Below are 17,814 nucleotides of genomic sequence, written 5' to 3'. Positions count from 1 at the left end.
AAGCAGAAGTATCTGTGCACTTATTTTTTTTTTAAATAAGATTCAGTTACATCTAGAGCAAGCCTCTCTAATGATTTCATACTGAAAATAACATATTGTTCCTTCAAAACAAGAACAGTTTAAAGAATCAAAAGGAAGCTCGAGGGAGACAGAATAGGCTTTAAAAAAAATAGACAACAGATTATTCTGGAACCACGGGTGGTGGTGGCTCTCATTTCACATCACATTTGCACTGGAGCTGAGAGCTCACCGACAGATGCGGCATGCAACCAGACAGAAAATGAGCGCCAGAGGCTGCCCCACTGTGAACACCAGAGGCCCCCCATCCCTCCGGAGCTGTTCCCATCCCTCCGGACAAGCACACTCTCTTATGCTGAGAGCTGTGAGCTCATCTGCTAGAGATCGTCTGCATCTTCCATTTGACTGGTCCATAGCAGAACTGTCCTTAAGGCTCGTCTGAAGCACAGAGCTACCCGTTTGTCTCTGAAACTTTGAAGCAGCAACCAAGTCCACTTTAAAGCATCAAATAGAACAAAATGCAAACCAACGGGCTGGGAAGAAGACTCGACGTGGTCTGTAGAGGGCTTGCTGCACAGGTAGAAGCCTGGGGCCAAATACACATGTCAGAGTCATGTGTGGTACTGTGTGCCTGGAATCTCAGCCCTGGGGAGGCGAAGACAGGAGGGTTCCTGGATGGACAGATGGACAGGCCAGCCAGGACCAATGAGCCCCACATCCACATTCACTGGAAGTCACGGTCTCAAAAATAAGGTGGAAACACCCAAGCAAGACACCAACAGTGAAATGTGGCTTCTACGTGTGTGTGTGTGTGTGTGTGTGTGTGTGTAGCAGGATAACCAGAATACAGATGTACACACATAGACTTTTAATCATACCTATGCACAGGACATACATATGCAAAACACACACACACACAAACCAAACAATCAACTAAAGATACGGGAGGACTTTTACTGCAGATAGGTTAAAGGTCAGGATAGCCATCCTCGTGGCAGAACTACTCAAAGCCCAGCTTTCTGGAGATGATCAGGGAGTCAGGTTCTGCTGTTCAGCCAGCTGTCAAGGTTCTGAGGGCTCGTTTAAAAACAAAACAGTGGCACCCCCCTTGTCATCATTTCATCCACCCATGCCTGGATCCCACAAGTATGAGGTATCTAATAGCCTCACAGGACCATGTATATCACAAGACTGCGTCCTTCCCAGCAATTCAAAGCCTACATAGAATTTAATTCTCAGCATTTGTGCTGATTATAGCTACCTGGGAGTTTCTCTTACTTAGGTCTTTAGTTTTGCCTCCAAATACTAAGAAACACACAGGAGCTCCAATAGGCAGATTTACATCCTTATCTGGCTCTCTTTCAGCCCTTAACCCTTTCCTAACTGGATCTGAACAGGACTCCGAATTCTCCTCTCTATTTGGTGAGGAGCATAGAGCGCACCAAGTTTCCGTCTCAGGAAATACCTCTGGACTGAGGTTTTATATGGAAAGTCTCTCCCTGATTCTGCCAGGCAGGCTTGCAGAAGCCACTCCGCGACACAGAGATTATGACGCGTTCTCCATTTTCAAAGATACTGAGTAAAAATGTAGAAAATATATTTCCTTATGAAACATTAAGACTCTATTGTGTGGCTTGAACAATAGTCTATTATAAAAGGAAATTATTCGTGTTGATTAATAATACCACAAATATAGCCAACCAACTTGATAAATTTTAAAACAGGTCTTCTTCTAGGAGCTTCCTTGCCGACTTCTCCTCAGAGAGTGCACTAGACAGCATCACTGTAGCTGAATTTCTGCAAAACTGTTACCAAGAACTGACATGTTCGCAACTGGGCCTCTAAATACTTAGTATTTACTGAGCCATATCAACTTAAGTATTAATCGAATCATCATAAACTGAGTATCTATTTCATGCTATATTCCAGGAGAGGGAGAGAGGGAGAATAAATAAGAAATCCTGGGTATTGTGTAGAGACAGACATTTAAGTGCACAGGTCATAATGTGGAGCCTGATTAGCGGTACCGGAGCACGGGGAGAGAATCAACTGTGCGAGAACTGAGTGCACCCATCTAGGATGTGCTGACCTTTCACCTAGTCGGGTGAAAAAGCAATATTTACCCTGAAGATACCATTTAAAAATCAGAAAGATATCCAAAGAGAACATGTAAAACTTCCATTAAAGGTGCTCGGCCATGTTCACAGCTGTGTGTGAAGCTGGCCATGGCCAAAGCATTGCATCTGTGCACAATCTAGAGGAAGAAGCCCACTCACAGTGTGGGGTGGTTTGTATGGGAACTGCTGCTCAGGTGAGAACTGGGGTGAAATCCTGGATGTAACAATACCACATACACATTCGACGGTGAGGAATACCAGACAATCCTTTCTCGGGTAGACAAGTCATTTGAAGAGAGGAGAATCATCTAACAGAAGGGTTCAGAAGTTGGGGTGATCCAGTGTCCATGTGAGAAAAAAGCTGATGAATATAAGAAATATCTGAGGCAGAGACAAACTGTGTGGTGTGACAAAGTTCCTATGTTGATATCGCTCATATGGAATGGGTCATTGGCTTGGAAACCTCCCCACCCCAAATTATACCACAGTGGGTCTCAACCACTTTGGGTCACAGAACTACTGAAGGACTCACTGGAAATCATAGCACAACTCAGATCCATTATTTCAATTTTTTGAATACTTTTATTACTATTGTGAGCCTATGTATGTATGAGCATGGGCACATGTACACCAGGGTCTATGTGTGGAGGCCAGAGGAAATCTTTCCAGAGTTGGTTCTCTCCTTCTAGATAAGTTCTGTGGATGTAGCTCCCTTTGCTAAGTCTGTATGGCCAGCATCCTTCCACGTGAGCATCTCACTAGCTTGTTATATATGCTCATAAACAGAATTCCCTGCTTCAAGGAGACCCATAGATCGTAGACCAGAACTTCCTCGCAGTGTCCCCAATGTCGCCATTTTCAGCAACTTAATCTGCCTCTCTCAGGCTCATTCATCTTTGAGTGTGCTTAAAATTATCTTATCGTTATCTTGGCACCATTCTTTGAGCCATCCTATTTATATTCAGCCCTTCAGCCTTATATATGTATGTCACTGTCACAGGGAAAAACCCGTCCAAGAAACACTCTTGGTGTGGTACTGTCTGAGAGCAGGCAATGGTCAAAATAGTAAGCAGAAGACACATCACAGAGACACAATAGCAGGTGGGGAGCCTGGTTGCTCACCCTGCTGACCGCAGTGTCCTGTACCCACCTGCTCCCTTAGCCTTGCATTGGACGGTAAGTGACCGAGTTTGGAAGAGGGAGCAATCGTGGAGAATGTGACCGAGCTTGCCAAGCGACAGACAAGAAGACGTAAACTATGCCTGAGTTCTCGTGAAGAAGGGTCAGGACCATGGGCCCAGAAGGCAGCCTGCCTTGGTGAATCCTGGTTCTATGACCTGGAACATCTTTGACTTTCACCGTGCCTCAGGTTCCTCCAATATAAAAGAGAATTAATAGTAGTACCTCACTAGATTTACTGGATTGTTGGGGAAGTTATGAATTATTGTGGTATTAAGAAAAGCCTAATCCGCCCCCCTCTCTTTCTGTGTGTGTGTGTGTATTGCATTAGCTAAAATCTGGAATAAGGTCAAATGATTGGAGAAAGTCTGACCCATGAAGACTAGCAATAATGAAGGCAGGCCTTTACAACTAAAGTTTCTTCAACATTGCATGAGAAAGCGTAAGAAAACGACTTTAATTCTTGCTAACCTTAGCCATGTCATCTTAACATGATCGTTGCATGTTGTATAGATTCCTAAGTATGTGTCAGAGACAGGATCCTCGAAAAGCAAACAAAGAACTAAATATCTTTTCTTATATCCCCTTGGAAAAAAAAGTTTACTTAAAGGAATTCTATGAAGTCTGAGGTGAATCTTCTCTGTGATTCTCAAACACATGATCATTTCAAGCAAAGGGCTGAAGCCAAGCTATGAGAGGAATGGGCTGTGGATGAGGAGACCATAAGAAACCTACCCTTGTGTGGTGCTGAGCAGGGGGGTCCCTAGGACCGCAAGTCTCTTGCGTCAGCCGAGAAACTGGCTGAAATTCCTCAGAGTGAGGCTTGTTGGGGAAACTCACATGTACGGGAAGGTGAAAGGCTGGGAGCCTCTCGCTCTCCTCCTCTTCCAATTTCTGTCTGCTTGTCACCATGGCTACCTCTCCATCTGTCTCCCCATACGGAGAGGCTGGTCGCTTGGAAGACATCCTGGAAGGAACAAAAGAGGAGAAAATAATGAAACCTCCACATAAATCCTTAATGCCGTCATTGTGTAGTGAGGGGCCATTGTAACAGAAATGCCTTTTTGTGCTGGCGGAGAGCAGGAAGCCATCCAAACACCACGGCACAGCACACACAATCAGAAACAATGGCCAAGCAGGTAGCGACAGAACGGGGCTTGTTTGCTGTGAGAATAATACACTAATATAGCACTCTCTTGTATTCTGGCTTCTTAAACAAGAAAATTCACCTAAGAACACCACATAATGCAAGTCCATTCCATTTTACAGGGGAAAAAAAGTATCCATCTAGTTTTACACTTTGATAGACCTTATTCAAAACAGAACATCTGTGAACAGCAAATACTATGGGGCCGTTTAAAAGAAAGAAAAGCACTAAAAATTCCTCTATCAAAAATATATATATATATATATATAATAAAATAAATACATGCTCTCTGCTCTAACAAGTTTATATGGCATTAACAGTGGGAGTCCCACGAGACACAGAAATATGCCCGGAAGCAGTCCTCAGAGAAACTGATAGAAAGTTGCGTATTTGCTCAAAACTTAAGAGCTACAAACATTTTATCATTTGCGTCTAGTGAAACATTTAACCCATTTTGACATGTGGTTCTCACACCAACATATTGAGGGAGCAGATCACATCCAGATATTTTTTAAAGTTCTGTTTCTAGCTGCATGCACCCATACACTGTTCCGATGCCAGTTTACAGTATTTACTCCTCAGAACACTTAAGGCCAGAACGGAATCCCCATGCTTTGATTTGGTAAGAGAGGCTGAGAGAAGCAGGCCTTAGATAAAGGGACAAGAACTGAGCATTGTCTTTCTGATTCAGTAGGTTTCAGACTATCATCGGAGCTTAAAACACACAGCAAACCTTTTCAGTGAGGGGGCAGCTCTTTCTCTCAACATGAAAAAGTTTTACACAGAAATGGAACTGAGATAAATTGCGGCAGTCCTGTGGTATGTACAGCTTGATCTGAGCCTGAAAGAACGAATCTTTTTTTTTGTCCTGGTTGTTTTTCAACATACAAAGAGTGACTGTAGAACCCTCCCCTTCCATTCTCATCCCGTGGGACAAGAGACAGAAATCATATTCCCTGACAGAGGCCTTTACTACTGTTATGCATAGCATAGACTGGAAATTTCAAGTGTATTTCCAAACAATCTGTTTATCATCCCTGACGAGTGATTCTGCTATTAATGATAGACTCTTTCTCTTTCTCAGATTATTCTTCTTTAAACTGAGAGATAGCATCTGCCTCTTAAGGTTTTGGGAAAAACAAAAAACAAAACAAAAAAAAAAAAAAACAGTGGAGCCCCTGTCTCAGGCCAGACGCTCTGAGTGCAAGCTCATGCTTAAAGACTTCAGACCCCCACATGAGTCTCTACGCTCAAAAAAAAAAAACAAAACAAAAAAAAACAAAAAATAAGAAGAAAGAAAAAGGAAGGAAGGAAATAAAAGAAAATAAAGGAGCTTAAAATTTTCTTCTAAGAGTTTAGCTGTAAAATTACCGTGCAAGTCAAAGTTGCCCTCAGAACCTCCCAGGCTTGCCGTACATAAGTGTAAAGGAATAGAATAAGTCACCAAGTGCTCTTAAAGGAATCTTAACACTGGTGCTGTTGACCAGCAAAGATCAGAGCAGATCAAGGGCGGGAGTATCTACAGACAGCTGTCACATGAGCGCTCAGTCTTCAAGTGCAGCTACTTCTGACTCCAATGCAAAGGCTTACCCCAAGTTCACTATAAACGCAGATGAGGGTGGAAAGGCTGAAATAAATCGTTAGAATTGCTTAGGTCTCATTGGTAATGTGGTTAATTACATTACTGCATGTAACCCTGGGAATACTTGGATCTTAGGGTTCTGTTCCGTTTTGGACCAGCGAACACCATTGCTTATTAGAAGAGGATGCTCAACGTTTAAGGTCTTGGTGGAGAGATTTGTCAGAGCACACTAGTAGGATGATTTTTAACCATTGGTTGTTTCATTGTGATGAAGGCTCTATGCTTGTGGCTTGCAAGAGCATCCGTGTTGTTACGAGAATCGATAGATGGTATTCTAGGGTCCCCCACCACAGCCTCATGTGCATTCAGCCTTCCTGTACCTAAAAATTCTAGGCTACTAACAACCCTCGGTCCCTGCTCACCAGACAAGAAAGCTGGCTCAGCTGGTCTCCAAAGTCTTCACGACTCTAGCGTTCTCAGAACCATGACCAAAGTGCTGATTTCCACTTTGTTAATATCCTTAGTAATGAAACTTCAAAATCCAGAAGGAGAACTATTGGAAAACCAGGTAAAAAGAGATGTTAGCCCTGCTCTCAAGATGGACAGCCACCTCGGGGCTGAGATCCACAGCTTGTGCAAGTAGCTAAGTGATCTTCCTCAGACACAGCATCTGATGGATTCAAAGTTCAAGGTCAAGACACTGGAAGGCAACTGATGCCACCAGCTCCATACTCAAAGTTTTTTCAGATGCCCTTTGCATGTTGGCAGTTGGAAGCCATGCTAATAAATGTCAAGTAAAGCCTTCTGCAAGACAGGTGCTTGCAGTAAGAACACAATGGTGATGATTCAGTAAGGTTAAGTTGGTAAAAAGTCCAAACAAATTATATTGAGAGCCTCAGCTGCAGTCTTCACAGCAGTGAGCAGTGTCCATGTTTCCTGGCACTCATCCTCGATAGCCAAAGGAGCAATGACAATGGCATTTCTCCACTTCTGTCTACCAAAGGGATCCATCTTGGGTGGAGCCCAGACACAGTTCCTGAAATTAGGGAGGCATCACAGACTCCCCTTGGTTTAGGAGAGCTGTAGCCACAACACTTGGATGGCTGGGTCGCAGGGTGAGGGCGAATCTGAGCATAATGTCTGTGCTTTACCAATGACAAACAACCAGACTACAGAGAACCTGGTCTAAGGCAGACAGAATTCAAGATGGCGATGCCTTGTGGGACTGTGCTTCACCAAAGTCATGGTAGTGTCTTAACTCACTTTTGTATCTGGCCAAGGAGACGTTCTTCAAAGAATTCATGTCTCTTCTAGACTGAGAGAGACATTGTTAAATTAGTAAGTATTGATTTAGCCTTAAAAAGTGCAAGACACTTACCTAGTAAGAACTTCTAATGACACCATCAGTGTCTCTGTTTTAAGAGTTGCCTGAAGTGACTAAGGGGATTTTATGAACAGGGAATAGAAATAGTGAGAGACTTCTGAGGTTAGGACCCAACTAATCGAACTGTGGCACCCCCGTCCCTGGTTCCTCAAGGCCAGAGGCTCTGGGAGGTACCAGAGAATGGTGCACCTGGTGCACGTTCAGGGAGAAGAATGAAAAAGAGGAATGAGAGTTTGGGGATAAATAGAGCTGGGTTTTGTGGAGGAAGGAAGGGTGGAAGCTGGGATGCAGACAGAGACACTTTTAGAAAGTCACTATAAATTTAGGGTTCAGGTTTATTTAGGAAAAGGAGCAGATTGAGAAGCATGGATGGAATCCCATCTCTCCTCTCTAGCGCTCCTGGGATGCTGAGTTACATGAATGGAGTAGATAAGCAACGGTCCCCTTGGAAGGAGAAGCCGGCTTTCACTTTTCGGAGTCACTTTTGCGTTCCTCTCTACTGTATGGTTCTGCATAATCATGCTAGTGTGCTAGTGAGCCAGTCCTCCCAGAATGACTGGGTCTCTCGCTGCTACAGCAAGGGTCTCTCTGCACGGGGAACGCCCTGCTAGCGGTCCCTCGTGGAGAACACACATACTGGAAGAAAGAGTGGCTCAGACCGCCACCAGAAAATGAAATCAATGGTGCTGAGCACCAGCGACACAGCAGGCTGACCCTGGGGAGGGGCAGTGTCAGAGAGTCCCAGCCCTGCCTGGCTCCTCTGGGAAAGCTATTGGCACGGGTTCTTAGGTGCAGACTAAATACCAAGGCCATTTAGAACTCCTCCATAATTCTAAAATAGTGAATGCCACAAAGCCCAGGTGCTCATCAAAATAAGGCCCCGCCCACTCAAGACACCTGGGCCCTAATCTTTGGAGCCTGTGAAAGTGTCATGTTTGACAGAGTAGGTGTGAGATGTTGAACTGGGAAGGTGAAGGCGGGGATTGTTCTGGGGTCCAAACTGACCGTGGTGCTTTGAAGATGGAAAGCCAGCAGGGCCCAGGAAGACTCAAGGGGTTCCAGATTTCAGGCAACGGCTTTCAGTGTAGAGAAAATGGAGCAAGGGATACAGATGACGTCTGTGCATTGGATAAGGTGACAGTTCTTCCCGAGAGCATCTAGAAGAGACTCGCCCCAGAAGGTACCTTGATTTCAGGGCTTCTAACCTCAAAGTTGAAAGTCAAAGCCACACAGTGTCAGCAATGGGACACTAACATCTAAACATACAGATACCACACTGGCTGTCCTGAAGTCTCTTCCTCTCCACACGGACAGCCTTGTTCTCCGTCTCTAGCAGATTTCTCCTCAAATCTCCCAGATTTCTCCTCAAATCGCAAATCTCCTCAAAAGAGTTCCTTCAAACACTCCCCAAAGGCCGAGCTCCTTCCTCCCCACTTTTCCTGGGCATAGAATTACATACTTATTTCTTTGTTTATAATCTGCCTCTCCCACTAAAATTTAGGAACAATGGAGACAGACCTTTTCTATTCACAACTTCTTGACATATCTAAACATCTCTGAAAATGGTCTTTCAAAGACACCTGTTAAATTGACAGCTACTAAAGCGGGGGCCTCCCGACTGTGGGGGACATCAGTGACTACGGATGCTGGCAAGTACGGCCATGTGGCGGTGTTGTCTGTCTTCCTGGAGTTCCAATAAGTGTCTGTGTAATTTCTACCTTCACATGTGCTGACACTCGTACATCGTGGTGCCTTGTGCGTGTTTGCTCCCCAAATTTTATTTTAAAAATTCTTACAGTTACGTTTAAATATGCTGGGAAGTCTGGAGAGATGCTCGGTGGCTACAAACGCTCACTGTGCAGTCATGCAGATCAGCATTCTGGTCTCAGTGAGGGCTTGCTGGCTCACCCTAAAAGCAGGACCTTGTGGGGTGCACACTGGCTCTGACTTCCTTTCCCATAGAGTCTAGTCCTCTAGACTCAAGCAGATACAATGATCTGTGTATCAGTACAATCCCTAACAGGCACTCCATCATATCTGTATCTGTCTGATGAATAAATGAGAAGAAAAATGAATGAAAAAGTGAGAATAATTTGTGCCTAGGAAATAACCATTGTGTCATGAAGAAACAGTTAGTGGAGATATATTGGATTTTTTGGATTGCCTATACATGAGTAAAGGATGTCTCAATTTATCATTTAATCAATTAATTTATCAATTAATTTATCAATTATTTATCAAATCAAAAAATTTATCAACCCATTTATCAATTAATCAATTCATTCACTTAAAAATATTTAGAGAAAGACCCCATATCTCAAGTAGATGGTAACAGAATTAATAAGGAAAGAATACCTGGGGGTAGATGACTATAGCACAATTACAGACGCAGAGGAAATAAGACGAGAATGCCTTACTGAGAAAAGGTACCAAGCCACATGGCTAAACATAGACAGGAATTGTGGGTAATTTAAGTTGTAAGAGGTAGTGAGTAACAAGCCTGAGCAATAGACCAAACAGTTTATAATTAATGCATGCCTATGTGTGCTTCTTTGGGACTGAACGGTTGGAGGACCAGGCAGGACAGAAACTTCCATCTACAGATGACTTCCCAGCAATGTGTACACTATGACAGATGGGTCACATGATGATGCTATCTCAGTAGATAAATCAGAGGATGCTGCCATAACTTTTGAAGATAGAACAGGCTTCAATAAACACAGGAGAAGAAGCCTTCATGAGAAGTGACGTCATAGCACACACAGAGAAACATAGCACACACAGAGAAACACACATACACACATACTCACATACTCTCACACATGTACACAAATTCACTCACACACATACACTCACATGTACACCCAGACACACAGGCAAACACTCACACATATAAAATGAAACTGAAATGTTTGTGAAGGAGAAATAGAATCTGCTTTTGGATAATGGAGAAAATGCTCTGGATGAAGCAAGGCGGGGGGGGGGATACAGGAGATGAAAAGGAGTGGACAAGATTTTACACTAAAGTTATGGTTAAGCATTGGCTTTCAGTGCTAAACTAGAAAGCTTAAATCTATACGAGGGCAGAGAAGAACTCGTCAGAGTTCATAAATCACATAGCAGCATCACCTAATTGCTCTGTGTGTGTGTGTGTGTGTGTCTGTGTGATGGAGGAATTACTTTCATTTAATAAAGAAACTGCCTTGGCCCATTTATAGGCCAGCCCTTAGGTGGGTGGAGTAAACAGAGAGAATGCTGGGAGAAAGAAGCTGAGTCAGGAGTCGCCATGATTCTCCCACTCCAGACAGAGGCAGGTTAAGATCTTTCCTGGTAAGCCAGCTCGTGGTACTACACAGAATATTAGAAATGGGTTAGATCAATAAGTAAGAGCTAGCCAATAAGAGGCTGGAACTAAAGGGCCAGGCAGTGATCAAAAGAATACAGTTTCCGTGTAATTATTTCGGGGCATAAGCTAGCCATGTGGGCGGCTGGGTGCCGGGGACGCAGCCCCGCCGCTCTTATTACAACAGAGTGGCACCCAACGTGCTAATGAACTCCACGTAAAACCTGAGAGGGCTTGAAAAGGAGAGAGAAAGAATTTAACACAGTTTTTTGCTGTTTGTGGGTTGCGTGTGGCAAAGAAATTGTCCTGACTCAGCAGCAGGAAAAAACTGGCTGTTTTAAAATGCCGGCTTTCTGGGCTGTGCCGCCATTGCGATCTCTGTTTGGCTCCTGCAGGAGACAGAGAGCTTTTGAATGGAGCATTTGGAGTAAAGTGCTACGATTTGTTTGATGGCAACTAGACTCACTGTGTGCCTAAAAGGAAGTCATTTTGTGCTGCGGCTCAGAGGCACAAACAGCTCCACCATGCTACTGGTGCAATGTGCAAGGATCAGAGGCACGAGCGGCTCCGCCATGTTGGACTGGGCGGGGCAAGCAGGCAGTACCTGTTTTTGACCTAGGAATGTCACAGCTTAGATTAAGTGCTTAGCGATTTAAAAGCACAAAACAAAGTGCTCCTGGATAGTAAAAAAATTAGATTCACAATAGAACTGATTCAGACACTGTTGGATGAATGTACGTAGGCTTGAGAGAGAGAGAAAAATATATATAAAGAATAAAGTTAATGTCTTAAAAAAAGGGTAAAGTCTTTAAAGAGACAGAGTACAGATAGTTATAGATTAAAAGAAATAAAGAAAAATAAGCCATGTAACAATGGAAAATTCACAGAGAGTCTGGATTCTTTGTATTATTGTGTTTTCTTTAAAATTTTTGACTGTAAAGGAGCTAAGTGCAGAGAGACATTTCATTATATGGGCTGCCAAGCTAAACCAGAATGGATATAAGGGTATTATGATTTCAGAATATGGGTCTAAGGATATGATGCTTTGGAGAGGGTCTTCTTTTGTTTTCACAGAGGATGAGACTCTGTGGATTGCGTCTATCCCAATATGGTATGATAGACCACGCCCTCCTGAAAGGTTACTGTGAACACCTTCAAAAAATTACTTCATTCAACTGCCGACTGAGATGACCCTGACACACAGGTTACACCATGAAAGATCTGAATACAGCGCCCCCATTCAGCAGGAAGCAGTTTGGAGAGAAAAAAACTGCGCCCATATTCCCAAATATTGTTTATAAATGTTCTTTTACATTTAAAGGGGGATATGATATAGATATGAATAATTTGCTTTGGTGTGGATTTGAAGGTCAATTTTGTTATATGTATATGCATATTTCTAATCTTGATTAAGGTATTGTGATTGTATAGTTCATTTAAAAATGTAATGTATATAGGTTGTTAATGGATAATCATCGATAATTGTCAAGCTTTTAGTCATGTTAGTTAGATTTTCTAGATGTGCATAGATATATTTCTCCTAGATAGGCATTCTTCATATCTTTCAAAGACTGCAGAATATGGCATTTAATGTTTTAATAACTTAGGGCTTTTCATGACAATGAGACACGTCTGCTCCTGGCAGCACCAATCTACTTCAAGAGGAAGATGGGCATTGAAGAGGCTCCTTATGGAGTTTTATAGCCATTTGGGCAAGAAACTGCTCTTGCCTGGACTGATGCATAAACAGGACACAAAGAACCCACAGAGAGGACTGCTGAACTTGCCTAAAGGTGAGATGATCTTTCGGGGTTCCTGATTTATAAAAGAGTCTACGAGACATTCTGCAGGACACAGCAAAAAGTGACTGAACTGTCTTTGGAATTTCCTGCTTGATGAAAATGTCTGCTGGATACTATGGGCCTGAAGGCTGAAGATGGATGCCCCAACGGTACAAAAGAACTTTGGGTGACTGTCCAGGCAGTGAGATGTCTCTATCATTTTTAGAATTTTCTTATTTCTTGTTTACTTAGGTAATATTATATCCTTCTGGAGTCTTTGATGGAGTTGAAGAATGGATAGATAGTTATAGTTTTCCTTAGTTATGATAAAATAGATATAAATATTATAACTGTAATTCTTGCTTGATAACCGTTTTGTTATATGTAATTTTACTATGTTAAAGTTAAAGCCTTTCTTTTTTGTTTAAACAAAAAAAGGGGAAATGATGGAGGAATTACTTTCATTTAATAAAGAAACTGCCTTGGCCCATTTATAGGCCAGCCCTTAGGTGGGTGGAGTAAACAGAGAGAATGCTGGGAGAAAGAAGCTGAGTCAGGAGTCGCCATGATTCTCCCACTCCAGACAGAGGCAGGTTAAGATCTTTCCTGGTAAGCCAGCTCGTGGTACTACACAGAATATTAGAAATGGGTTAGATCAATAAGTAAGAGCTAGCCAATAAGAGGCTGGAACTAAAGGGCCAGGCAGTGATCAAAAGAATACAGTTTCCGTGTAATTATTTCGGGGCATAAGCTAGCCATGTGGGCGGCTGGGTGCCGGGGACGCAGCCCCGCCGCTCTTATTACAACATCTGTGCATGTGACAGGCACACATATATGTATGAATGTGTGTATGTGTTTGTGTGTGTATTACAAACAAATATGAGAGCGTATATACATGTGTGAGTGTATGTATGTATGTGTACACATGTGGCGGCCAGAGGCCAACCTCAGTAGCATCCCTCAGAAACTGTTTACTCTGCTTATTCCACCAAGGTCTGAGACCTAACTCCCAGCTAGCCTAGGGTGACTGGCCATGGTGCCCCAGCTGTCTCCATGGTGCAGGATTACAATGTGGGTCAGCAGTCAGTTTCTTCCTAGGCGCTGGGGACCAAAGTCGGGTCCCCATGCTTGCAGAGCAAAGCTTACTGACTGAGCAATCTCCCAATAACCAGTGTTTTGAAAGAGGGATACATTGCTTTCAAACCATTCACTTTTTAGAGGTCACTGAACGAAGATGAGTGAGCAGAGAAAACAACTGAAAAAGATGGAATTGGGAAGGGAGGCAGCACGATTATCCTCCTGGCCAGTCCGTGGGGTTGAATGCTGGACACATGACCCTTCCCAATACTGTGTCATGTTCCTCACTGCCACGTGACTTCCTTGCTCATTGCTCTCCAATACTAGTTTCTGACATCAACCCTTCCCTCCTGCTAAGACATAGGCAAGGGGTAGAGCATGCTCGGGAAACATTTTAAACGGTTAAAAACATAACATATAGCAAACACAATAAATAAATAATTCACCAATTCTTTCCTTGGCTTTTGGTTAGAATGTGAATGTCTCTATCAATCCCCTAGGTTTTGTGACTGGGCAGGTCCTACAGGATAGTGTTGGAACCCTCACAAGGTAGCCCGTGGGAACTCTTTAGGGCATGGGAGCCTTGCCCTCAGGAGACACTGGGGGCCAAATCCTCTCTTCCTTCTTGTTGTTTTTCCTGCCAGGCCATAAGGTGACTGGCTCTATTGCACACATGCTCAGTGCAGCCCCCCAGCAGTAAGGCCAGCCCACTATAGAGTCAAGACAGACCTTTTTTGTTCATGTTTTGGCTATCTTGTGTGTTTGTAACAGTCACACAAAGATGACTGATCCCACACTCAGAGAGGACACAATGTTCTTCAAAGTTCTTTGCCGTAAGAGGAAAGACAATATCTGAGGACACATACAGACTATTTTTTTTAATTTAAGAATTCAGAATGAAAATAACACAAGGAACAGAACTCAACTGTATATTAAAAATCTCTTCACTATAGGATGTCCTACAGGTGGAATTGAGAGATCTGGAGCTTGAATAAATTCGTTTGAACCCAGATGGGTGAGTCAAGCAACACACCCCTCTGACGTGTAATCTGCTTACACGCTTATAATGTCACACTAGCGACGGAAAGACAGTATCTCCTGTTGCCATTTGTCTATGAATTTCAATTGTTATTGTTTACGTCTTATAGTTTATATTTCCCTTCTCCCTTACAAGATTTAAAACATCATTTCCCTACCAAGAGTTGTCCTCCTGGACGCCGAAGACACCACATCGATTCTGTAAATCAAGTCTGTGGTTTATCATATCCAGAAGTCTGCTGCAGAATTTATTTATGGTAAACACGCAGTCTCCAAACTTCAGCAACACATTTCTCTCCTTAAAAGTCTCTCTCCTTCAGTGTCTCATGCAGAACTTGCTGCCCCCCTTGTTTCTCAGCTCAGCCTCTCCCCATTGTAGGACCTCATGCCCGATGCTGTCCCTAAGAGGCTTGGATGGGTCCCCTGGCTTCTGTTGCATGTGTGTGGAAGCGGGACTCCCCCCAAGCCCCGTGAAGACACGCAGACATGGCACATGGAGGAGGGAGGCTTGTGTGTCTTACTGCACTTTCACCAGAGTGCAAACTGACAAAGCACAGCATCCTGTGCAAGTCTAAAAACAAAAGCGCCTGAGCTACAGCCACTTGGGAACTAATCTGTTCTGTTTAAAATGGAACGGGTACACAAAATATCCTTACTGCGTATTATAAAACTTCAAGCTGCTTTTAGAAAAGTGTCTGGTAAAAATGTCAGAGCCACCAACAGTGTGCATCAAAGAGACTTTTCCAGGACTTTCTCCTCCTTCCCATGGCCTTCCACGCTCTGGCCCTCAGCATTGGAATCACATCCTATGCCCCCCCCCCTTATTTTGTTTGTCTGTTTGCTGTTGCTTTTCTAATAACAGTAGGGCCACTTTCAGTTCTTTGGTCCATGCCCCCATCTGCTGACTGCCATCACCGTTCTCAGCAGGTGTCTCTGTCCAACCTCTTCCCTTCCCTTCCCCTAAAGCCTGAGGAACAAGGAGAGGAAGAGCAAGGCAGCTCCAGGCCATCCAGGATAAGACTCAAATGAACAGAGAAAGATGTCAGGTGTTAAGATCAGGAATCGGAAGTGTGGCATGGTTTCCGTCAGCATTGGGAGGGAAGAAGGCCTTGCGTCTCAGCTTCAACATTTTAAACTAAGAAATAAAATTAATTTTAAAATGACCAATTTCTGTTTTGTTGTTGTTGTTGTTTTAAGAAAAAAAACTGAGTTAGTCAGTAATTAAAAACTGTCTGGATTGAGCATGGTGGTGCCTCCCTTTGATCTCAGCACTTGGGAGGTTGAGCTGGGGGTGCAACGTTGTGAGACCCCTCTGGAATACATGGCACAATTCTTCTCCCCAAAAAATTAAAAACTAATTTGTAGCAACAGGATTCCATCCTGCCGTGACTGGAATCTGAAAGTGGATTCTTTCACTCCTGTGTTCTTTTCTGGGTCATCAATAACACAAATCACTAAAATTTCAACCCCCAATTTAGAGCACCTCTCCCAGGGGACCACTCCAAAAGTTCTGAGTAAAAGATGCTGCCCCAGCGGGAGGCTCAGGCATGTCATCTCAGCATCTCTCAGAGCAGGAGTTTCAAGTCAGCCTCATGCACATCATGAGTTCAAGGCCAGCCTGGGGTAATAAAACCCTGACCCACAGAAAACATTGATTTTCTTTGTAATCTTTTTATTTAGACCATAATACATGGTCTATGGATCAAAAATGCATTTAATTGAGTCTTCAGTTTTTATTATAGTTGCTTAAAATCAAACCGTGTTAAATGCTTAGAAGTCAAAAAGTAGAGTTAAATTAAATGTGACTATCCTACACTGGGTACCATCTCTCCTGTTCAGTTGGAGAACACGTTCAGGAATTTATTCGGCCACACAGCAAGGAAGAAAGAGGAGTTTGGGGGAAAGGTTGCATGAAAATGTAAAGCCATTTTCATTGTTAAAGAGCCAGTAAATGTTTCTAGAGAGTTCTAAATTGTTTTTTTAAGAAGCATCAAAACTACTCCTCATTTGTGTGCAGAAAAGAAAAAGGAACGGGCAGCGGACATTTTCTCTCTGCAAGAGAGATAACAGAATCCGCCACTCAGGAGCCATCAGTAATCCCTCGAATCCCAGCCCCTTTCTGGCTGACAGAATCACCAATTTTGTGCTATTAACATTTGATTAAACAACTCCTTTAACCATGGGATTATTAAGCTCTAAGTATCTTAAAGGAAACGTGGATGATTGAGGCGTTTAAATATTAAAGATACAGTCTTTTAAGTTGTCAGGGAAAATGACCAAATATAGAAGTTGTAAAAAAAAAATGAAAAAATTAGTGCCTGTCCAGAAATGATCATTTGTTGTGAATTATTCAATTCATATATTGTAACACATCGGTCATTAATCACAGAAACAGCAGTTTAACCTTCAGCCATCTACAGGTTAAAAATGTCACAGTCCTTTTGTCACGATTATTTATAAATTCCTTAGAATAATGTGGTATCAGGAGCTGGGACTCAGAAGTTTGTTATTTATAGATATGGAGGGTATACATTTTAGGGAAACAAGAAGCTTTTTCCATTTAAGTCTGGTCTTGCCTTTTTGACAGTTCTAAGTCCACAGGATGTGGGGGGAAGATTTAAATTTTACATCAGAATTGTGACTGCGCTGGACTTTTCCCCCTTTCTCAAGGGAGGCATTGTTCTTGCCTTTCCATAACCAGGCGTGACAGCGCCAGACTGGAGTCATACGGTGGGCCTCTGAGTCAGCACGGAGCAGACCTCATCCGCGTCTCCGCAGATGCCCAGCTCCTCGTGTGTCTGGGAGTTGGACCAGCCAATGCAGCTACCTACATCCGAGGAAAAATCTAGAGAGAACAGCAACTCTCTTCCAGTACAGGCTGCAGAAGGCTTTTATTAAAACTCCCCTTCGACATGGCCAGACCCAAACCAAGCAAAAATCCTAAGCCCTGTTTTAATTTAAGTAGCAATTCTTTTTGCTAACCCTGAAGTTTGGATGCTGGACACACATGTCATTGCATGTTCTGGACTAAAGAAACTTAAAGGAATTGAAAAAGATCAGAAATATTCTGGATGTTTCTGATTCCCAGAGCTGTCACTTCTATAAATCTCTGGTGACAAGCAGTTAGTGAGGCGGGGAAAGGAAAGGG

The 17,814-nt window shown here is 43.1% G+C and overlaps 1 protein-coding gene across 6 annotated transcripts in view; it reads right to left on the bottom strand.

The window, feature by feature from the left end:
* Sox5 (SRY-box transcription factor 5) overlaps positions 1-17,814 on the bottom strand; it is a 394,103-nt gene that overhangs the window by 334,127 nt on the left and 42,162 nt on the right. For 3 of the 6 annotated variants that reach the window (XM_057770810.1, XM_057770842.1, XM_057770818.1), the window contains exon 2: positions 4,050-4,281. In XM_057770810.1, the coding sequence (XP_057626793.1) occupies positions 4,050-4,281 (232 nt within the window). The remainder of the gene's footprint in view (positions 1-4,049; positions 4,282-17,814) is intronic. The other 3 variants (XM_057770826.1, XM_057770833.1, XM_057770849.1) reach the window with 1 other exon arrangement.

The sequence above is a fragment of the Chionomys nivalis genome, chromosome 1 (genome assembly GCF_950005125.1).
Source record: "Chionomys nivalis chromosome 1, mChiNiv1.1, whole genome shotgun sequence".
NCBI lineage: Eukaryota > Metazoa > Chordata > Mammalia > Rodentia > Cricetidae > Chionomys > Chionomys nivalis.
Note: the sequence above shows the minus strand (reverse complement) of the source record. Positions and strands in the feature narration are given on the sequence as shown.